General features: G+C 42.7%; 1 protein-coding gene across 2 annotated transcripts; it reads right to left on the minus strand.

Annotated features, from left to right (window-relative positions):
• Window positions 1-1,389: 1,389 nt before the first annotated feature.
• ASB9 (ankyrin repeat and SOCS box containing 9) lies at window positions 1,390-17,069 on the minus strand. Of its 2 annotated transcripts, XM_065640119.1 has the most exons (8): window positions 16,790-17,069; window positions 11,703-11,782; window positions 10,375-10,482; window positions 9,318-9,468; window positions 8,296-8,430; window positions 6,737-6,928; window positions 2,732-2,897; window positions 1,390-1,526 (listed from the first exon to the last, which is right to left on the minus strand). In XM_065640119.1, the coding sequence occupies exons 1-7, from the start codon at window positions 16,881-16,883 to the stop codon at window positions 2,773-2,775; spliced, it is 885 nt and encodes a 294-aa protein (XP_065496191.1). In that variant the 5' UTR covers window positions 16,884-17,069; the 3' UTR covers window positions 1,390-1,526; window positions 2,732-2,772. The 2 variants fall into 2 exon arrangements, with proteins under 2 accessions (XP_065496191.1, XP_065496201.1); XM_065640129.1 differs by lacking the exons at window positions 1,390-1,526; window positions 2,732-2,897; window positions 8,296-8,430 and adding an exon at window positions 8,462-8,592 and having other exon boundaries at window positions 6,851-6,928.
• Window positions 17,070-23,600: the final 6,531 nt, after the last annotated feature.

A 23,600-nucleotide genomic window follows, 5' to 3' on the forward strand; every position in this document is an offset into this window, starting at 1 on the left:
CCACAGCGTACCCGTTGGATGCTGGCAGACACCCCGTGGACTTCTGACCCTACAGGGATCTCCACATGTTCACTTCCATTAAAGGGTTCCTGTTGTCTGGGCACACGTGAAGGCACTCAGATCATTACACTCCTCTTGCTGAGGAGATAGGAGAAACAAACTGATGCAAATCAGTAAAAAGAACCAAAACAAACAAACAAACAACAAACAAAACCAATAATAACAACAAAAAACTAAAGAGTGCAAGTATCTTCATTTACATATTTTCCTGCTTTGTGAAGTCTCTGGATCCTTTTCGCTAACCCTCAGCTGAGCAGAAAAAGAATTGGAAGAGTCCAACTTTACCTTAAAACATCAAAAAAAGGCAAGATTTGCACTGTATTTGCATTTTACTCCTATCTTTACTATACGTCTATATGAAGGAATTATTCTATACACTACCCACCTCTAGGCAGGATTGCACAACACTAGAGTTCAGTCCAAAACTCCATAGTGCCAGACAATCCACAAAATTAGTGCTATCATTTAAAAGATGAATGAAAATTAAAGAAGAGTATAAATCATTTATTTTTGAGCAAATATCCTATACAATTGTGGCTTGACTACCATTAAACAGCTAACAAAATAATATCAAGGAATCTGATAAAATATATTCCTGACAATCTTTCAAGTCCTGCATTACATTTCAAATGGTTTCAAATATAAGAAAAGATCCAAACCTCACGAGCTTATTCAGGTTGAGCTTATTCAGGGTGCATCTTGTACAACTTTCACAGTTCCTAACGGGATAAGTGTTGATGCATAAAGTTGTACTTCACCAGTGTTGATCACAATTTATATTAAAATAAATAAGCAAACGATGACACAAGCTGAGCATACAGAATTCATTCTAATTACACTTGATCAGGGGGATTCAAGTAAACAGAGTCACACTATGAAATTTCTAGAAGAAAAGCAATCTGGAAGCAACACTTTCATCACCTTCCCAGAGCAGTTTTATCCTGGTATTAGCATTACTCTTATAAACCCATTGGCTGAGGTTACAAAATAAGGTACTTAAAGGTGAATAATAAAACGAGAACATAAAAAATGGTTTTTCATCATCTAAAATATAATAAGCTGGATCTGCATCTTTCAGATGGGTCACCAATGCAGGGATTCTTCACACTTTAATCTTAAAAATTTAAGCATTAGGTTCGTTGTCTCTTCCCTGCCTCTTCAATCCAGATGCAGCTTAGCTAAGATATATGTGATTGCTGGCGTTAATGATGTCATCACAATTTTTGCATACCAAGCCCACTCTTGCGGGAGTCTTTACAGTGAAGTCAGGAATAAAAGTATCTCCAAAATCACCAAAGTCCGTGTTCCTGCGCCTCTGATGCGGGGGTGACACAGTGGGCAGAAGAGCTGGAGCTTCAGCATCTTCACTCCCATGTGTATCAGGCACCTGATATTCCCAGAGGAGTGCCTGGGAGAGCACAGAGTGGTCATAACAGCACTTTGCTTTGTGGCAGCAGGATGCGTTTCTGAGAGGGAGAGAAAAACACCCAGTGTTAAAGTTCAGCTGGAGAAAATATTTATCCTTACAACCTCAGTGGAATAAGAACCACATGTTATGTTTGTTTGAGAGACACGTACCGTGAGCCAGCAGCTCAGCAGCTGAGAGAGGGGGCAGAAATTATCTGTTATCTTTTTAATTTGGAATAGACTATAATTTCAGTACTTTCATTGTTTGTTTCATGACCACACATTAGAGGTGTTATTATTATCGCTTCCATGGAAAATGTCATAAATGGACATTTCTTTCCAAGGAAAAAAAAATATCTCACTCTTAAGATGATCTCTTTCCTTGAGTGGAGAAAGGGGCTGGAAGCTGTTGTTTTTTTCTGATGCGTGCAGAGAAATGCTTAGGAAATATCACCTAATTGTCAGGGCAGAGAGGAGGAGCACCCAATGCCTGCAACTGATGGCCTGTTAGACTGTGTCCTTGAAAAATAATATGCTACAAGGAGAAAATGTGTAGTACTGAAGCGTGCCTCCCTTATGTCTCAAAGCATCAGGAATAAGTGATTTTAATAGATGATTAAAAACTTTCCCCTCTCTATTGTTGCTCTGTAGGGAGTTGCCATCAGCAGTGACCTACTTGATGTCACAGCAGAAACACCCGTTTCAGATGCTGGCCTAAATTCAGATGATTGCTGGTTGGTGCTCATCTATCCACAGTGTGATATACTTGGAAAATAAATAACATTTGCCAGAGGACTCCCTTTCTTTATCTGTGCAGCGGTGTGGGTACAGCCCTCGCAAATGACAGGAAGATGAATGCCGCTCACAGAGAAAGTGCAGCTCTCCTCAATATCCTTAATATACATGTGAAGTGCTATTAGTGCTAGGTGGGGATACATGTTGTCTCTGTAAAGGGCTATCAACCACAAGCCCTCTGAAACTGTGCCAGGATACAGAGAATCAAGAGATCTATTTTAAAACTCTGTGCTCATTTTCTATGCTTCCCAGGGGGTTCTTCAGTCACGTTTTCAAGCTTCAGCACGCAACCATGAAGAACTGCTCCTTTCCAAGTGATGGATTTGCCAGGGGTGGTGGCAGTGAGGACTGAGTCGGTCAGTCCTGTGCTTCTTGGACCCGGGGATTTACTAGAGACCAGCAACTATCATAAATTAACATTGCAGGCATTGGCAATACTACTGATTAGAAGAGTCTTTCCTCAACAAACCTGGTTGCATCTTTAAAGGCACCATTTTGAACATGGAAGGCTTAAACATGGAGAAGGAAATGTTTCAGCTCATCTGGGAGGAGAAGTCCAGTTATTTTTTGATGTTGCTTGTGTCCAAAGCACCTCCTGATGCACAGGCGGCACAAGTGCATCAAGGACAGCGGCCCTGGAGAAAGAGCCAGTAAGAGGTTACATGTGTGGCTTTATCACACCAAAACTGTAAAGCTGAAACAGCAGCCGTGCATTGCCATTGCTCCCAACTCCTGCAACCCACCTCGCACAAGGCGTGTGTGGCCACCCCAGGATGCTCAGCAGTGAAAATCCAGACCTCTGCCCACCAAAGGACATTAGCCCACCTGTGATTCAGTTCAAACCTAGTCACTCTGTCACTACACAATCACAATTAGCATTAGCAGTGCCAGTCTTTCTCTTTTAAGCTCCATCAATGTGAAGTGGTTTGTGCTGTCTGAGACAAAAAGATGATCGATGCTTTCTTCAAAGTCCTTTGCTGCCCTGATTCCCCAGTGAGATTCAAATTTGCAGCCCACCACTTTCTTGAGATGTATTTCCTAATAGTGACAAACACATAGTAAAAGAAATACTATATAAGCCTTTTTTTTAAAAAAACGTTCTAGATTAACTGATATTGAGAAATACAAACCCTGCTATAAGATTTATGCTGGTTTTTCTTTTATTGAAGTATAAACATAGATTCATAGAATCATAGAATAGTTTGGGCTGGAAACGATCTTCAAAGGTCACCTAGTCCAACCCCCTGCAATGAGCAGGGACATCTGCAACTAGATCAGGTTGCTCAGAGCCCCGTCCAGCCTGGCCTGGAATGTCTCCAGGGATGGGGCATCCACCACCTCTCTGGGCAACCTGGGCCGGTGTCTCACCACCCTCATTGTAAACAATTTCTTCCTCATGTCTAGCCTGAATGTCGTCTCCTTTAGTTTAAAACCATTACCCCTTGTTCTAACACAACAGGCCCTGCTAAAACATCTGTCCCCATCTTTCTTACAGGCCCCCGGAAGTCTGCAATAAGGTCTCCCCAGAGCCTTCTCTGGGCCGAACAACCCCAGCTCTCTCAGCCTGTCCTCACAGCAGAGCTGTTCCAGCCCTCTGATCATTTTTGTGGCCTCCTCTGGGCCCTCTCCAACAGGTCCATGTCTTTCCTGTGCTGAGGGCTCCAGAGCTTGGGAGGGGCTTATCCTTTTCACAAAGAGGTGTACCCTGTGCGATGCTTTTAACTGTGGTGCCTGTCAATGTTCAGCCCCCCATTGTGTCATTTGTGCCCCGGTGTGCAGCACACGAGGGTCACAAGCGCAGAGGGTCGCAGGGGGGCTGTGGGAGGGAAGAAGGACAAAGCGGGGAGAGAAAATGAGTGGATGTGGGGGTTGGATGCTGGGAGTAGGGAAGGGACAAAAAGAGACACAGAAGAAAGCGAGAGGGAGGTCAGTGATCTGGGAGGGGACAGTCTGAGTGCTACCCACCACGTCTGCCTGCTCAGTGGGTAAGAGTGCTCACCAGAGAAGCAAAATGTTAGTGCTGGAGGAGGAGTGAAGTACAGTAGGAAGGAAACAGGGGCTGCAGCAAAAATGCAGTGAGGTGGCAGCTTTAACCAGCATTCGAATCTTCCCTCGTGCAGAACACCACCTTTCCAGCATTCCTGCAAGGCTGAAGGTCGCTGCGCTATTGTAAGGACTGTGCTCTCCTGCTAGGAGTCAGTGGATGAGTTACCCTGTGCTTATGGAAAAAGCAACAAAGCAAGTCGATACCGGGCAAGCGAGACTGGCTATTGCAGTGTCACTCTACACATGTGTTTGGTCACTCATATCCCACAGATAAATGTCCTGTCTGCAAACATCTCATTTCAAAAAGGTTCCATTAAAAAAAAAAAAAAAAGAAAAACTAAAGACTTATCAATACACGAGCAGTGTCAGTATGCTGAAAATATTTAGCAAGGGCGACCAGGCTTTTCAAAAACAGTGCATTTCTGGATCCTCAGCTAGTCTTCCCACGCACATGTATGACTTTCCCTGCAATGCAAGCAGGGTAGGCGGTGGTCCGGCAGCGTGGTGAAGTCCTGGGAAGAGAGACCACCAGACACAGCATACCTGCTCTGGGCTAGTCCTGGGGCAACTCTGGGTCAGTGCACTCACCAACCCATCTCTAGTGGAAAAACTCGCTCCCTCCAACTTGCTCTGGCCCTGGGCATGGGGCTGCTGCCGTGCCAGTGCTGAGGTGCCATGGGCCTGGTGAGGTGACTGTGATCCCTACAGCATATTGCCAAACTTCTGCGTGAAATGTTTGCACCACTCCTACAGGCTGCAACCATTCAGCCAGCCAACCAAGTTAGACATCAGGTGCCCATCAGGCATGAGCCTACTTGGAGAAGGGCACGTTGGAGAACATGGTATAAACAGTCTTCAGCCGCAAAATGCCCTCCAAGCATTTATAATTTGTGATTTTGGTTGCTGAATTTCACTTTAAAAAGTTCCTTATTGCCCAAGCTGCCAGCTCAGCCCAAACAGAGTTTCTTGGCCCAGCTCCACAGGGTGTGCCTGAAATGTTGTTTGGTTGGTTGGTTGGTTTTTTTATCTCAAATAAACAGGGCACGTGTAGTGCCATGGGAGTCAGGAGTCCAACACAGCAGGGATTGGTGTTTGAAAAGATTACTACTCTGTGCACCATAGATTAGGCTGGGAAACCAAATATCCGTTGCTCATACATAAAATGCACATCACAGTTGTTTTCACCCTATTATTTTCATGTTACTGTCTCAAGCAGGTCCTGATTAATCAATTTATTATTCCAGTTTTACCTTGGTATAAATCTATTCGTGACAGCAATCACATCAACATGTAACTGGAATAATAAGAGTTATGGGGCACACCGTCAGCAGCTTGTTTAACATAATGCAAATCCAGATTATCTAATAATGTGTATAGTTTACTGACTGAATGAGAACATCTAAAGAAGAACACAAGTACACCAATTATTAGACACAATAGACCGTATTCTAATTTTTCTGAAGACCAGTAAGTTAGATTTCTCTCATTAAAGTATTCATAATCAATAAAATAAAATGGACTGGGAACTATTTCATTTACAGGTACAAAATAAGCACTTCCTAAAGGTTAAGCTTACAGTTTGATACTGCTGGGTTATTCAGCACATAATGTTGGCCTTTAAAAAAAGACTAGCTTATAAACATATAAACATATATATATATTCATAATATTATCCTTGTGCAATTTTCCTTAATGCCCACCAAAACCCTAACGTAGAGTCTTTAATTTTAAAGACACATTTGCACCTACATAAGAACTTGGCTCAACAATAAAAGGCAAAGAACTAAAAGAGTCTTTCTATATATTTTTTTTTTTTTTTTTTTTCTGTATCACATGCATTGAATTTTTTCTGGTTGCAATTTTGCATTTATGCTGAGACCAGTATCTGGCATGTACCTGACATCAGCATACTGTATAACTAAACATCCCAGTCCTAGAGCTCACCAGCTAGCCTCAACTCTCATCAGAGGCGATTTTCTGCCTGCGTTTGTCAACACGCTCCAGATAACACCTCTTGCTCTACTTCCGTCTCAGAAACAAGGGAACTGAGAGACTCTCAGTAACTTCAGTACTTTAGGTAATGAGAAAAAGCCACCATTAATTTCCAAGGAGCGTTTTGCTTGTTTTTTCACTCTAAACTCTATTTTGCATTATACTGCAAGCTCCATACAGTTGTTCCATGATGCAGCAGATACACAATCTGGATGTTGAAAGATGGGTTGTTGTTGTTACCATTATCCCTATAATGCACCACTATATTCTGGTACTAGAAAACATAGCATCCATATGTCACCAAATGGAGGTAAGCTTAGTTATCCTCAGCTTTGTGGTGCTTGTGGCATGGAATAGCATGGCCTTTTGCAGCAATTTGTGTGGTACTTCCCTAATGATTCTCAAGTGAACAAACAAAACAAGCAGTAAGAGGTACCTTCTTTCTGCAAGAATAGTTGGCCCACAGGGCTGCCAGGTGGAACCAGCTCCATCGGCCTCTTGCTTTCAGCATTCTTCACCCAAATGTCTGCTCCAAAGTCGATCAGCAGTGTCACCAGCTCCGCACTGCAATTCCTGGCAGCCGCGTGCAGAGGGGAGTCCAGGCCCTTGCCGGTGTTCACATTTGCTCCTGAACACCAAGAGATGGCAAAGAATAATGACATAGAATAATGGCTGTTCTGTAGCCTATTTCCATTTCCTATACTAGCTGCTATTTCTCTGAATAACCCATAAATGCTGTAGCATCCACCCAGAAGTGTATTTCCTAATGCTGGGGACTGGTACTACAATTTGCAACGTACAACTCACACTGGTTGAGGTAGAGCGTGGTTGCAACTAAAAACTGATCCCAGAGGAACAGTGAATGCCTAGCCCATGGATATCTTGAAGCAGGACAAAGATGTAGTTCCACCTATGTCCCACCTTTGCTGCCCATCCCAGGGTCCCATTCTCTTAAGATACATGCAGGGTTTCAACCTGCTCTGTACCAGAGGTTTAAGCTGGTGAGATTTCCAAATGCCTAAGTATCTGTTGGGGTGAAAATATGAAGATGGAAATGTTCCAGAGCCCCTTTGTAGAGGAGGATATAAGCAAGTGTCCCTGATGAGCGTCCCCCTATCCATTATCCTGGGCTAATGGCTTCTAAAACACCCTAAGAATGGTGAGCTGTAGAACTAATTCAGAAATATTTATAATGTTTTTATAGTACATATTCTCATATATAGAAGTCAGCAAAAAACCAAAACGGTAAAAACCAGAAAATAATAGCCAAACATTTAATATTTAGATATTTGTATTTGACCTCTTCCAAAAAAAGTCAACTGTCCCAAATAGTGCGTAAGGTGATCTACATGATGCTTGCCTTGTTTTTTCCGAAGAGGCTTTGTTGGTCCATTGCTTCTGTGTGAGCTATGTGGCTACTTTAGGTTATATGGTCCTTTTGGTTAGAAAAGGTGCACTACTGCATATAACAAGAAATGGTCTTGTATAATTATCCAAGTGCTTAGATTTATAGCTAGGTTTGATTGATGCGAAGTATATAGTGCAGAATGTTTTTCTGTGTTGGAAATGTTTAAACTTTTTACGAACTCACTGGGAATGAAAACATGTTCGCAGAAATACTATGCAAAAATGATTGAGTCGATTATTTTGGATAAAGAGGAAGGAAAAGAAAAAAATTATTTTTTTTTCCTTGCCCACTCAGGTAACTGCAGCATCACACACACAAACACTGGAAGGGGTGGTGTTTGTTCCAGGCATCACCGGCCTTGTGAAATCCAGGATCACCCATCATTTTGCTGGGAGCTGTAAAGCTGGATTCCTGGGTCAAGAAGACCGTGGTTACTCTGCTACCTCAACTAACCCAGGGCTGCCATTAAAAGCAAAACATCTCCAGATCCCAGAGCATGAGTTCCTCTAAATCTTTCACGCAAAGAGAATCCAAAGATAGATGTTACAGGAAACTAAAGTACACCATCCTTTCTTTTTTCTTTTTACCTGACTCAAGTAGCTTCTTGGCACAGTTCAACTGCTGATTCTCACAAGCTACATAAAGCGGAGTACCCAGATGCTTGATGTTGTGATCTATATTTACCCCATGAGATGCGAGGAATTCAACACATTGCACATGACCTTAAAAGGGATAAAGGAAGAGTCAACTCACAGAGAACAGGGATTTTTTTCAGCAAATCCTCTATTGCAGCAGTGTAACTCGGCAAAGATTCAATGTTTTGTCAAGAGCTGGTAGTGCAATGCTTTCATCCACTCCAGTATTGCCAACCTGGAAAATGGGAGCTGCAAAGCCATGATTAGCAAAACAGTCTAAAGCCCTCACATTTTATCTGATTCATTTCAGACATCTACCAAGAATGAGACAAATCACACTGTGTTTCTGTCCATTGCTTTTGAAGATAGCCAGACGACTCCCTCAGATGTCCACATTGTAGGCAACTGACTTGGACAACGCAACCCCTTCCAGGTGTCACCATACGAACACAGAGGTCCCTGAGAGCCCAGCCGAGTTGCCCTTGGTGAGCACCAGGGGTGACAGAAAGTGGCTCAGGGGAGACCTTATTGCTCTCTACAACTACCTGAAAGGAGGTTGTAGCGAAGTGTGTGTTGGTCTCTTCTCCCAAGTACCAAGTGACAGGGTGAGAGGAAATGGCCTCAAGTTGCGCCAGGGGAGGTTTAGATTGGGTATTAGGAAAAATTTCTTAACTGAAAGGGTTGTCAGGGATTGGAACAGGCTGCCCGGGGAAGTGGTTGAATCACCATCCCTGGAGGTGTTTAAAAGACACATAGATGAGTCTCTTAGGGACATGGTTTAGTGCCGGTGTTGGGTTAACTGTTGTACTCAATGATCTTGAGGGTCTCTTTCAACCAAAATGATTCTATGATCAGATCAACTAGAAAGGTATTTCACATGACCCAAATCAAGAAAATTATCTTCTTTATCTCCCTTTCCTACTTCAACACCTTGCTAGTAACATGGAAAGGGATGCAGATGCCCATGGGGTTACCTCTCTTAGCAGCTTCATGGATGGGGGATGCCAAGTCGCAGGGTGGGTGTAGGCTGGCTCCATGCTGCAGCAATAAATTCAGGCAAGCCACACTGCCACTGACACAAGCACTAAACAATGGACTGTGCCAGTCAACAGTAACTCCATTCACCTGGGGGAAAAAAAAACCACAATCAGGCTTTTTGTTAGTCTTCTCAGTTTTTCAAAATAAATTAAAATTATCCAGTTCCTCAACAGAAAATAGGGTTCTAAATACTTTTTATTTATTTCCTTGCAAAAACTGCCCACTGCTTCTGAAGGTTACAACTTTGTATTAAAAAGATCATTTTAAAAGTCTTAAAAAAAAATGTCCCCAAGTCTTTCCTCCTGCAAATGAAAGTCTAACCAGTGCCACTCTAGGGTCTCTCAGGAGTTACCAAGTTGCCCATTTCTCAGTTATATCAGCTGAAACACACCTGCCATTGCCTGAAACAGTCCATTTTTAGCTGAAAGTGTGCAACCTCCCACGTTTTGTTTGTTTATTTTTAATAATTTATTTTAAACTGAAAGGTAATATATGTATAATTAGTTAATTTTCTTATTAGAATTTTGACATTAACTTAAAAAGTAGAGGTCAGGAGACACACCTATTTCATCACTGTACTTGCATGTTTTTTCCATTTTCTTCCCATTTTATCATCAGTTGATCCTAACAGTCTTACATCTCTACTTAAGACTGTATGTTGATGTCAATGGGATCAGTGTGTGCAGAAAAGTAAATGCACCCTTAATTGTTGCAGGATTAGAAACCCTTTGCAAGAGGAACTTATTCTTTCAGTAAACGATGGGAACATTTCACCTTCATCTGAAGAACAGTTATAAGTGGTTTTTATATTTGTGCTTTTCAGATTGCTTTATTACGAAGTGCCTTTTATAATGTGTGTACTCGAAGCTGAACTAAGTACAGAGTGTAAACCACAGTGATACACTGTCATAAAATAGTACATCGCCTAGCATTAAAATGTGATAATACAACATACCAACACTGGAGGCAATGGTCTGTCCATCATGCCCTCACCTGAGCACCATGTTTTAATAGGACACTGGCACAAGCAGCATGACCCCCTAGGCAGGCTTCATGGAGAGGAGACACCTGGTCTGCTGTAACAAGATTCACATCACTCCCCTGATGAATTAATAGGAAATATCATTACAACCAACTAACAAAACCCTCATATAAAACCAAACCAAACAAACAAAAAAAACCCAACCAAACAAAAACAAACACACACACAAAACCCACACACACAAACTCCACCAACAAACAAACAAAACAACAACAACAACAACAAAACCAGCTCTTTCTATAATGACCTTTAAAGCTTTATGTGATCACACCTTCCTCAGCTACCTGGAGTTGCTGATCTCAATAGGTAAGCAGAGAAAGAGGTCATGCCTTCTACACATCGCTAATAGGTGCAGAAAGCTGTAGTCCATGGACTGTCTGATGGGACAATAGAGGCATCCTTTTAGGAACTCAGAATAATTTTATTTCTACTGCACCATGAATAACAAATTCTGAAATGTTAAAAAAAAAAAAAAAAAGGTTAAAAATTTCTGCTAGAGTTTTTGGCAGGGTCATGACTGCCGCCTTTTTACATGGCTCAAGCATTCTGACCTCTTGCCTGCTGAGTCTGCAGCTGTTTGACTGGATTGAATCCTGAGTTGCTTTTGAGGTGTTTTCTGGTCTTTGGTCAGAGCATGGCATGCTCTGAAGGAAAGCCAGCCCCTGCATTAGAAACCATTGGTTTGATTCTACAGGAACTTTTTTCCAGCAATCTTGGTGCTCCAGAAGGTTAAGCTGGAGGAGTCACCAATAACCCTTCCCTTTCCATCAACTCCTCCACAGGCTAAATCCAAGAATTTCAAAGAAACCGAGCAGTGAGATTCAGAAATTGGTTCTCCCTAGTTGTGGCATTCTGCAGTGGGAAAAGGGGACCTGGGTTCTCTCAGGCACTTCAGAAACGAATGCGGGTAGTTGAATTGAAGCCTCAGCCAGAACCTTGCCTGAGTCTGGAGCTGCCCCACCCTGAGGAACCAAACATAGCTCACAGGTGCAGGAGCTGCAGAAGGAATCCCCCAGCCACTTGGAGATCCCAGGAACTGGGGTACCATTGCCTGCACCAGAATTAAAGTATGAGCTAGGGTATTTTGATACATCACCAGCTTAGTGCACAGAGTCAATGAACCGCTTGTAGAAAAAGAAAAATAATCTGTTACATGCAGATTTCACTGCATTGTGGTCAACACGATTTTCTCACCCTTGAGGTTTCACAGTAAAGCCCAGACTGCATTCAACAACTGAGCGAGCCCAGCAGAAACCACATCAGCCAAGCGGAGGGGTACCTGTTTAATGAGTTTCTTCAGCGTAAGCAGACGCCCATGGATGGAGGCATCGTGTAAGGGAGACCAGTCGGAAACAAGGTCTGTACAAAGAGAAAAACAGGAAAAAGGCTCTGTGGACTGTTTCATCAGTGGTTTTCTGCTTCAGCTGTGTGACCCCAGTAAAAGTCTCTGATTTATTAGACGAGCTCCCAAGCTTCCCTTGGAGCAGCTGCTGGGAGCGTATGAGGCAAGAGGACGGCTTCTCTCTGGGTGCGTTTTTAACTCATCCCAAGTTGGCACTGCGCAGCTGCGCTCCCTTCAGAACATGAGAGAGAGATTTGCAGAACACCACCGTGATCTGACTGAGCTTGCCCCTTTCTTTGAATTATTTCTAGTGCTTTTGTTTTCACAAGCTCACTGCACTTTACCAATTAGCTCAAAAGGACTATGTTTTGAAGAGGGTATGACTGCTCAATCATTTACCCCTGCTCAGAGCTGGGCTGGAGTCAACAATGCATAGCAAGAGAAGGTGCCAAAGTACAAGGAGATAAATTGTGTTACCTGTTGATTTTGCCTTTCAGTTTTCAGTGTTTAGTGTTAGCCTGTGCAGCAGTGCATTTTAAGTAATAGCTGTATTATCTGCTTTATTGAAACCACAAAGTGAGGTACAGCATGTACATAAAATACAAGTATTAATAGAAGGGGATCTTCAGTATTACTGGTTTTATGGCTGAGACCCAGCTGACAGCAACATTTCTTCTTGGAGACATTTCTCTCTTTCAGCATCAATTGCCTCAAAAACAACGTCTGATCTATGTCAATGTCCCAGGTTCCCCCTGGGAAGGAACAGAAGTATTCGCAAAGGGCATTTCACCCAGCTTCTTTTGGAAACGCATTTTGCTATACTCGCTGAACAAGTCCCACTCTCCTTCCACTAACTACAGGGTAAACCTCGATGACTGACTTGGATGTATCGTGGAGGTTTTCAGGGACTATACTAGATTACACGAGTGGAACAGGTTTATTTTGTGCCCCCTGGAGACTGATCATGACCAGAGACGGGACACTGATCTGGTGGTTGGAGCTTCTGTTATCTGGTCAGTATATCCTTCTCAGAGGTGCATTTAAGATGACTATCCATCAGCTTTGGATTCTGAAGAAGAGCCATCTTGGAGAGCAGGCTTGGAGGGACCATTAACCATGCGGCTGTGCCTCCTCCGAGCACAGGGCAGTCTCCTTCCTGCACTCTCCCTGGGGAGAAAGCTTGGTGCCTTCTCCTGCTCTTAGCATCTATTTGTTATAGCTGTGGGTTTGGGTCTTTTCCTCCAGATTATAAGTTTGTTGCCAGAGAATGGGGAAGGTGTTTGGTGATCCAACAACCATGGCCTACAGACTAGGTGTTGGGTGGACACTTTGAAACCTGCCAGCTATTCCACTACTGCCTGTGACTATGAGACAATGCAGACTTGGTAGGCAAATCTGCACTGCCAAGTAAAGAAAGCCAGGAGGATAATTCAGCATTGAGCTTTAAGCAGGGAAGATGTAAAGGCAAGTCAGTCCACATCATTTGGTCTCAAAGACAGAAATGGTCCCAATCTCTTTTATTTAGCAGTACAGAAATATCTAACAAGAAAATACTTCATGAATCAAGTGATCTTTTCCAATCTGGTACTATTTTCACTATGTGATTCATATTTGGGAGAAGCCTTAAAATTAGAAGGCCAAAGGATGGTAGAGGTGTAACCCCAATAGAGCTTTATGGGTGGTACTGAGTACATGAAATGAAAAGAGAAACAAACACAGGAAATCTGGGTAACGTACATCAATTAGTTTTTGAAGAAAAGTGTATTCTTTGCTATTGGCATAATTTGAGCTCTGCCCACCTCCTTCAGTGTTCCATGGGCCATGTCTCACAACAAACATGTAGTTCCAGGAAGTTCACAAACATGCTTTGGCGTCAGCGAATGGAAAGCCATTTCCAGAAGCTGTGGTTCTGGTCTTGTACAGAAAGCCAAACTATGCTACAAGTATTAAAGCACTATATCATTAATTGGCTAAAACAGCTTTGCTTCAAGTGATGCGTGTCATATCATGCTTATCTGACCATGTTGTTGTTCTTGCTGATCCTGCCTGTGTTACCATTGGTTGTGTATCCAGGCTCTGTAAAAAGCTTTTGATTTTCCCATTTAGAAACCAATGCAATTGCCCAATCTGCACGAGTTGCAAGGGGAGCATGTTTACAATAATTCTAAAAATCTAGACTGAGAAAAAAGTTTTCTGAGCTGCAGCTTGATCTTTTTGTGGCCACACAAATACAGGTGGGGTTTTAGGCAAGCTACCAAGTTGTTGTATTGATGTGTGAGCACTCTAGTGATAAAGAGGAAGGTGCACGGTCGGGCCATCACGTCCATGTGCAGAATTTATCCATTCAGTGCTTGCTTGAGAAAAGGCAGGTTTCTAATGAGACTCTAAAAAGGAGCCAGATCAGACCACAGTCATCTGTGGAGTAGCCATTATCTTGTAATTTTGCCAGGTCTTAACAACAAAATAAAAGATTGACCACATAAGTGTCAAAATGTGAGTGGAAAATAAAAAGCTGGGAATTCTGTAATGAGAGGAAACAAAGCTTTTTTTTCTAAATAGAAGTGGGGGCCTACAGTAACTTCAGACTAGCCTTGGATACATTGGGAAGAGGGGCTTTAAAGGCCTGTCTGATGAGTAATTGCTGCAACATTCTTCCAAATCTGCCACCGTGAACAGTGTGGCCCCGAGCTGCATTTCTCCTACCCCAGCTCCATCTGCAGCAAACACCTCGGCCCTGAAGCAGCATGCCCTGCAGGGAAAGGCAAATTTCCCCCATTCCTGCGCTCAAGGATCACCCTCTGGCAAACCACAAATTTTCTGTTTTCTGCCTGTTCTGGGCAGGAGCTTGTGTTTCTCACCTGGAAGAGGAGGGAGGCTGCAGTGGACGCTGGGGTCTCACTCCCTGCTCTGCACAGCACATGAGGCACACCCTCAGTAATTCAGATGATTAGTATTTATTATATACCATACACAGGCTTTTGATTAAAGCCTAAGCAAATGCCAATGCTAGCTGGCCATGGACTTTTAAAATCCTGAAATAGTGACTTTTCAGGAAAGTCCTCAAAACACTCTGCCCACTAGAGCTGCCTGTGAAGGAGCAAGGCCGGTGTACGTGGGTGGCACAGCTGTGTTCACTGCATGTACCATCACAGCAACTAGGATTTCTGATTGCCAAAACTATGTACAACTGCTCTTTTTCAGAGGAATGAGACCATTAATTCAAACTTGAAATTTACCTACACCTTAGACCACAGGCAAGCTGAGTCAGGTCTCAATAGCTTCAGCACCTAGAGGTCCAAAAACCAATGGCTTTCAGTGGCATTCGGTCACTTAGCTCCACTTTTACCACTGAAAATCCCAGCCAGCCCAGAGGTTACATTCTGGTCATATTTGCTCGCTTGCCATCACTTGGGCACTTAAACACTGGGAGGGTGATGTACACAGAGGGAGCCTTACGGCAATTACCACACAAACGTGCAAACCCTGACTGCTCCCTATGCACCACAGAGCATTTGCAGGACCTTTCTAGAAGAGCATTCGTTTTTGTGGTGATGGCTGAAAGTACATTTTTCCAGCCTCTGACCATGTGGAGGGTGTTGCAGACTCTGTGCCTGTCCCCAGGCTGGTTTCCTTCTGCAGCAGTCATGCACGGTGCAGCTTGCAAGGGGCTTTGAAATCCTTTCGGCTGAGGAATGCATACACATTTGCATATACATATGCCTATGGCATTATGTATAACAGTACTATGAATGGTATTTTTCATATCTAAAGGTTTTCACCTGAAGTTTTTGTTGTATGTGACCAGAGTCCAACACATTCCTGCTGTAAGTCCCCAGCAGAGCTTACTGACTCTGCTAAAGAGCAGGTAGACGCAAGAGGAATGGACCAAACCCTGATTTTCGAATTATCTATGTGCAGAAGTGTGGCGTGTGGGCTCCCCTCCTTCCAGACTCCATTTTGCTAGAGCTCATCTCCAGTGCGGATCAGGTTCACTTCACACTGTTAATAACATTGCTGTCCCTTCCCTTCCACCCCAGCCTTGGTATCTACATAGGTGACATGCATGAGAGGCAGACAACACAGCAGATATACTGGTCATCTGTTTTTCAGGTCTTATTTTTCTGTTTGGGATGAATGGAAGTGTCCTGAAAATCCCCAGAAAGGACAAAGGACAGTGTAAAGTCACATTATCTTAATTTACCTCATTCCCACTGCACTCGACATCAGCTGAAGAAGTAGCTTCTCAGAAAACAGGGCTACAGGGAACATGTCTAGCTAAACCATTATGTGAAGTCAAATTACTTTTCTTTTGTCACCATGTCATATTTCCAATGGCTCTGGGCCAGACAACAGAGCAATGATCAGACTGAGGCCATTTGCCTGAATAACTGTTCACTGGTGATCACAACATTCATTGTCACAGTTGACCACAATGCCCTGACCATTGCAGAAGAACCCGCTTGGGCTGGTGGCTCAGCGTGGGCAACAACACTTGGTTCTGCTCATTGAAAAGAAAAAGAAAAAGAGGAAAAGCAAAAAAGAGAACATTAAAAAAAAAAAGTTAAAAGCAAAAAAGAAAAATTAAGTGAAGAAAGGAGAAAGGAAAGGAAAGGAGGAAAGAAAGAAGAAGGGAAGGAAAAGAAAGAAAAAGAAAAGAGGAACTGAGCCAGTGCTGAGTTTCCAGCTGGCACTAATCTAAGTCAAACAAGCCACACTGCAACTTCTTTTTCAGCATGCTGTCGTTTGAGTACTGCATTTTTTTTCCACTTGTACAAACTGCAGGACAGCACCAGACACTCTTTTCTGTGATACACCAAAAAAACAAGAAAAAATTCAATATCAAAGAGGAACAGTTTATCAAAATGCCTTCTGAATTGCAAGGGCATAGGGACGTTGTGTGGGACTGACTGTGGACCTGCCCTGGGAGCAGGACATGGGGAGCAGGACAGCACTGAAGCCTAACCCTGCCCTGTGCTGCTGCTGACAGAGGTGAAGGCTGGCGGTGAGGCAGAAGCGTCACTTACCCCTCATCAGCGGGTTTGATAGAGATGTTGCAGATGACTGACCTCCGGCTCCTTGCAATTTGCCGTCATTTTGATCTGTTGCCTCATCATCCATCTCAGCCCCGTCTGTCCAATTTCTGTTTTTTTCACTTCATGGTTGGTCTCAAGAGTTCAAATTCCACCGTCCCCGGTGAGCCCCCGGCAGTGGGAGTGATCTGTTCAGCAGACTCCGCGCACGAGTCAAACAGACCTTGCAACAGACTGGGACGTGGTGCCAGCAGCACTTCATGCAGAAACTCGAGTACCTGGGTTGGGATTTAACAAAACAGCTCCCCAGCTGCCCTGGGAGGCAGCCAGCAACCCAGCGAAGTGAGAGATGTGCCTGATGTCACATCCTCTCCAACACAGCGCCCAATCGGGGAGCCTGCCGTCCCTTTTTTATCAGGAAGGAAATTCTTAGTTTGCCAAAAAAAAAAAAAAAAAACAAGACAGAAAGAGCCAGTTCAACTAGTTAAGCAAACTCTGCCTGCAGGGGTTTTGCAAAGAAAATCTGCAGAGATAGGAGAGCGCACGCGGATCTACACTGTTCCCCAGCAAGCTGTTTGCAGGCAACTTTGCTGCGTGCCTCCCTGGGAGCCGTACGTTGTGCCTTCCTGGGTGCCGTACGTTGTGCAAAACCACCCCTCTGATCTGCCAAGCCTGTGGCAGTATGCAAGGAATGGAGGGCCAGAGGCGTCCTGTGCAGCGGCGGCCGCCACATACCCTACGGATATTGAAACCACATGTCCGGGGAGCCGCGGTTCCCACTGGGGGCCCTGTGCTGTCTCCGTGGTGTGGAAATTGTGGCGCTGTGGGGCGCTTATTTCCTTCCCCCCCCCAGTTCAATCGATTTCACTGAGTAACAGTCACACCAGGAGTTTCGTATCTAAACAGTACCTTTTTTTTTTTTTTTTTTTAAGCAATTTCTTGGTCTGAAACAAACATCGCAAACGTACCAGTGAACGAATGGGAACATTTTTTCGGGAAGGCCTCCATCTCATTTCTCTAGGTCTGTTTGCAAAAATTCTGTTCCTGTGGATCGTCTGCATTTATACTTTTCTAAATTAGTATAATTCACAAGCGCCAAATCTTTTTTCTATCCCTGAATGCCCACTTGTGTACAAGTGCAAGTAGGCAGAACTTCCATGTGAAAGTCTAAACCATGTAAATAAAAATTAAGTTGGTTTTATTTTCAATTTGTCTACTGGAGCAAAATTTGCGTTTGTGCATTTGGAGATATAAAGTTGCTAATCATGAGCTAATTCTGATCCTAGCTCCACTGAGCCTAAGCAACCAGCTTTCGTCTTTATTCCTATTTATACCACATGCAGGAGATCTGGAATCATAATTAGGGTTTCTTTGCTTACATTTTTAATAAAAGGGCTCTCCCTGCTGAATGCCCTCCTGACTTCTGGGTTTGGCCCCACATGCTGGATGCAAGCTGACACTTTGGTTTGATTGGAAATGACATTTGTGTCTTAGCCATTGAAATTTCCACATTAAAAATGTTGTGGGGAAAAAAAAGTGTAAATGGAGAAAGGGGTATAAATATTGGTTTTGGTGATTAACATGTAAAATGAGAAATGGAAGAACATTTTTTTCCCTTTTAGTATTGCTTGAGTTTATGAGCTGGGTTGGCACACCTCAAGATGCACCTCTGAGATCCCCACAGCATATTGGTAGCCCACAGGCATACTTTATCCAGGGCTGTTGGTGTCCTGGTGCATGTGTATTTATATCTCATGGAGTAAATGGACACAACGTTCACAGAAAGAGTTTCTGGTTTGATTGTACTTGCCTTCCGACAGCATCAGAGCAGCAAAGACAAAGCAAAACCACAACGTGGGCAGGATACAGTTTCTACATCCATTCTCAGAACTGGGCCTCCTTTCAGGGCTACAGGACTACACTCTGAAATTTCATTCTTAGGGCATGATTTCTCCTCTGGATCACAGTATATTCCCAAATAACTAGACAATTATCCCCTGGGCTGGTCCTGAAGGCTTTATTTCATCAGAGAATCTTCAGTTCCTGTGATGATACCACCTGTCTTTGTTCCAGCCTAGAAATGTCTTACATCACAAAACCCTACCTGTCTGCTAATAAACTGGACAAAAGTGACCCTTACATGGGATGTAGCCATCCATTTCTTCGTGCAAGAAGAATTTCTTCAGGCATTAATAGTCCTAGCAAAAATTCTGCCCCAAATTAGGGACTCAGTTGGCTCTGGCTCTTTCTGGTAGGAGTATGAGGTAAGAAGACAGCACAGCTAGTAACTTCGAATCTACAAAAAGTTCATAAGATTAAAAATAAATTCACACTCAGTGTCTTCAAACAAGTACACTACTATTATTTCAAAATGCATTTTGTCCTGACTTTGCATCCTAAAGCGCCTACAGGCATAGATTATGCTGAGCCATGAGGTGAGATATTCATGAAATTGGTAAGTGATGAGATTATTACCTTCATGCACACAGTGGGGAGAAAACCACTATTCGAAAGAAATGCTGTAGTCCCTGGAACCACATGGTTGGATCTCCCCTGAGCCCTGCCTGACCCAGCTACATTGCCGTCTTGCACAGCAATCTTTGCAGGGAGAGGCCAGATCAGGTCTCTTTGTCCATTAGGATTTAGGTAGGGCAGGCAGCTCTGCCCAGGTCGGGGATTCATTTCATACTGTGTATAAATATGTATTTGTATGTGTATATATACATGTGTACATACATATATACATGGTGGAAGAACAGGAAAAGTACCTACTAAAGGACCTACTAGAAGTGAATGCCTTAGCCAACACCCAAGAGTGCAGTTTTCTTTGTGCTTATTAAGGCACAAGGTGGTCTACTTGGATTTACGAGCTGACCCCAGAGAACTAAAGGAAACAGTGGCTCATGCTCTCCCTCTTCAACAGGTGGTTGCAGTGGTAGTTCCCAGGCTTTGTCCCTTCTGGAAATGCTTTTGTGGTCCTCACCCATAATGAACGAGACCTTATTTTCAAATCATGGGTCCGTAAACATTTTTCTTGCTGCTTGTGAAAATGCAGGTTCCTGGGTCTCCCCTGCTTCTACATTTTCCCTGTGTGGTGTCCATCACAGCCTCTCTCCAGCACATACAAACCTTCTCCTCAAAGAATTATTTTCTTTTTGACCTTGCAAAGATTTTCTGTGTCACATACATTAATAAGTTTGGTACTTTTTACTTTTTGCAGAGAGTCTCATTATAATTTCTGCTTCTTATAGTAGAGGCACGATGAGTAGAAAGGCTGAATTAGCAACACAGAGAACAGAGTGAAAAAAGAAACACCGCTTCTCTTCCAATTCGCACAGTTGCATTCCCTTCTTTTTGCTGTGATTTCCCCCGCTACTGTATGGGCAGTCAGGAAATCAACACGTTAGGTTCCGAAAGCCTCTATTATAAAACACATACTGCTGTTTCCCAAGATTAAAGCCGTATTGATTATGCCTGCATTAGTAATGAAGTGTGAGTCCCTGGAGCTGTGAGCTCTAGAGAGCTCCAGAGGGAAGGTTCAAGCCCTGAAAGAAGTGCTTTATTGTGAGCTCAAGCTCTCCTTCATTTCATTTGGAAGTGTGGGGCATGCTCAGACCTGAGAATGTAGTCACTTTCTCTGCTGACCAAAAATCTTGCTTCTCTGAGTTAAACTGTAGATATCCTTATTATGTGCAGCCAGATTACAGCAAAGAGTAGCTAGAAACATATGGGTCAAGAGTTTGATCTCTTGAGCTCTTGCTTCAGCTAGTAGCTCAGACATACTTACAGACACAGTGTGCTGGCTTTGGTCTGGTGTGGCAAAAAATATTATTTATGATAAAATTATTTACCATTTAGAGCCACTTGCTTCTTAAGCATCATTTTGATATGAATGGCATCATCAAGCTAAATTCCCCAAACAAAACATCCCAAAGTCATGGGATTCCTATGGAGACTATACAGCTTTACTGGGTGCCGGGAATATGCAAGAAAGCTTTGATTTGTTTAACCTCCTTAGTTGCAAATCTTTCTTGGAAGCAAGCAGAAAATTCTCCAGCAACAAGGGAACATGTTTTAACATCAACCTGGATCTCAAGATAAACAGCGCGCTCCTTCAAATACAGATCAGAAACAGCTTACACAACACAGAGACACACTAGAGCTTTTAGTCATTACAATGCTATTTTCCCTTTAAATGGCACCTACATCCCTAAGTTCTTCATAAACAGAGCTAGCTACAGAAATCGCTCCATTGTTATTCAAATGCAACCATCTTCAGTGGGTAAAAGTGCACAGTAGCATTGAACCCATGATACTCAATATTACTTTTTGTGTTTACAGCATATCTTATAAATGAAATCACTTTTTTTCTCCTTCAAAAATTTAAATTTTTATAAATAATTCAGTGAAATGTTCCACTATCTTGATTTTTTCTCCCGTTTGCTAATCAGTTTTTAAGTTTTGCACATCAATTATTCATTACAGAAAATACTTCATTATTTACTATCTTGGACAAGTATAATACTTTTTATTATTGTTGTTAGCACAAATATTGCACAAACAGTAAAAACACACTGCTGGTAGGTCTCTCTTGGCATGCAAATTCAGCATTGGTTTCTGAAGATTTAAACCACAGAATCACAGAAAATGTTTAGAAAGCTGGACACAAAACATGGGATTTGTTTAATTTGACCTCAGAATCAGAGCTAGAAATCCTAGCATTCTTTTAGAGCTAATGAAGAGAAATAGGCATTTTTAAGACCATGATTCATCTGACCAATTTCAGATGTCTGCTCTGAGAGGACAAACATTGGGCCTTTAGAGTCAGCCTTCACTGACTGTAAAAGGGAGCACTAAATGATGAGCAGAGATGTGTGTATGTTTAATCACCTGAAACCCGCCCTAAAATTATGGCTATATTCACAGTCAAGTGACCCAACTCTGCCCACCCACCAGTGTTGTCGTGTGCTCTGTACTGCATGGCCTTTGGATGCAACAGCTCAGGGTGAAACCTCTTCACTCCAGCTCTCTACAGCTACCTGAAAGGGGGTTGTAGCACGGAGGGGGTTGGTCTCTTCTCCCAGGTAACAAGTGATGGGATGAGAGGAAATGGCCTCAGGTTGCCCCAGGGGAGGTTTAGATTGGATATTAGGAAAAAATTATTCATGGAAAGGGTTGTCAGGCATTGGAACAGGCTGCCCAGGGAAGTGGTTAAATCACCACCCTTGGAAGTGTTTAAAAGACATATAGATGAGGTTCTTAGGGACATGGTTTAGTGCCAGAGTTAGGTTAATGGTTGAACCTGATGATCTTGAGGGTTTCTTCCAATAAGAGTGATTCTATGATTTTATATTCTATTATGCCAACTCAAAACCCCATAAAAGCAATTTTCTTCTCTAGCCTGTAAACTTGAGCCCTGAGACACTAGCGTATGTCACATTGTCCTCTAAGGCAGTAATTTCCAGCCGATGAGCAAGGCAAACATCTGGGACAGTCATGCGTTAAAACACAGCAGTTCAATCTGCCAGGAGTACTAAATCACTGGCATCATTTCCAGAGGTACCTGGTTTTTTTATTTAGAAAGCTGCTGTGAAATCTCTGAGCAGACACAGAGTGAAGAAGTTCTCCCTTGGAGAAATTAATAATATTGTCCAGTTCTTGTATCTTTAATTTCCTTTCCTCAAATCAAGTCTCTCCTCCAGAAGCTTTCCTTCTCTTACAGTAGTTCTGAGTGTGCAGTGTTTTCATTTTCCCTTCCTCTCACCCTCACAGAAACTTCCCTTTGCAAACATCCAGTCAGCATGGTTGGGGACCAGAGAGACTTCTGCAAGTAACTGTTGTTCCCATAGGCAGGTTGGCAGTTCTGCTTAACAAGAGAGTCTCTAAATCAAAGCTGTCAAAACCTGAATCATAAAATCATAGAATCATAGAATAATTTTGATTAGAAAAGACCTTTAAGATTATTGAGTCCAGCCATTAACAATCTCAACATACAGTTGCTAGAAGGATGATGTCTGATCTCAACAGCAAATAATGGCTTTTGTCAGAGAGAAGAGCAACAACACTTTCACCATTTGGTGCCAAAAGTCTCTTAGTGAAGACCTGCATAAGTGTCTTTGTATGCTTCGAAATAAACATTGACATTGCTTTCTGAACTGGCTTTAAACCTTGTGTACTACAGTCCATGCAAAAAGAATCTGAAACCTGAAAATTCTTTTTTTCAATTCCTTGTGATTCCAAGCCTTTCTTGGGATTTTTTTTTATCCTGTCTCATGGGCTGTAATCGTGGTTTGTCAACACTACCAGGTTACTAGTGTAGTGAAATGATGTCATGTGACAAGTACAGACCAGTAAGCAGAGGGTAGGTGTAGAGACAGCAAAAACCTCAACCTAATACTTGAGAGCTGTGGTAGTTGGTTTTTTTACCACAGTCTACCAGAATTTGGCTAACTGTAAGGTAGTCTTGTCAAATACCAAATTTAAGTGAAACCCAAGTCCAGGAATAAAGCAAATTTCAATTTCCCTCTCGTCTGCTTTTCTAACTTCTCACTGTTAGTTTTAAAAAAAAGTGAAAATTCTTTGGCTTCCTGGCAAATCTTTTTGGCTCCCAAACTTTCCAGTATGAAATAGCTGCTTTTGAAGAAAGCAAAATAATTTCCACAAAGACATTAATTTGTCAGAAAAACAATTTTCATTAAAAAAAAAAAAAGAAAAAAAAAAGATTTTATAGTTTTCTACCAATCCCACCAGCGTGGAGGAAACCCAAATATATCACAAGCAAGTTCAGCACCGCATTGTTTAGCCA

The sequence above is a fragment of the Caloenas nicobarica genome, chromosome 1 (assembly GCF_036013445.1).
Source record: "Caloenas nicobarica isolate bCalNic1 chromosome 1, bCalNic1.hap1, whole genome shotgun sequence".
Taxonomy (NCBI): domain Eukaryota; kingdom Metazoa; phylum Chordata; class Aves; order Columbiformes; family Columbidae; genus Caloenas; species Caloenas nicobarica.

Bases quoted from the DNA above. Each gene is read 5' to 3' on its own strand.
- ASB9 (XM_065640119.1), bottom strand. From the start codon at position 16,883: ATGGATGATGAGGCAACAGATCAAAATGACGGCAAATTGCAAGGAGCC. The intron at 10,483-11,702 runs GTACCCCTCCGC...TTAATTCATCAG, and splicing joins TGAAGAAACTCATTAAACAG to GGGAGTGATGTGAATCTTGT. The intron at 2,898-6,736 runs GTACCTCTTACT...CTCTTTCTCCAG, and splicing joins ACTATTCTTGCAGAAAGAAG to GGCCGCTGTCCTTGATGCAC.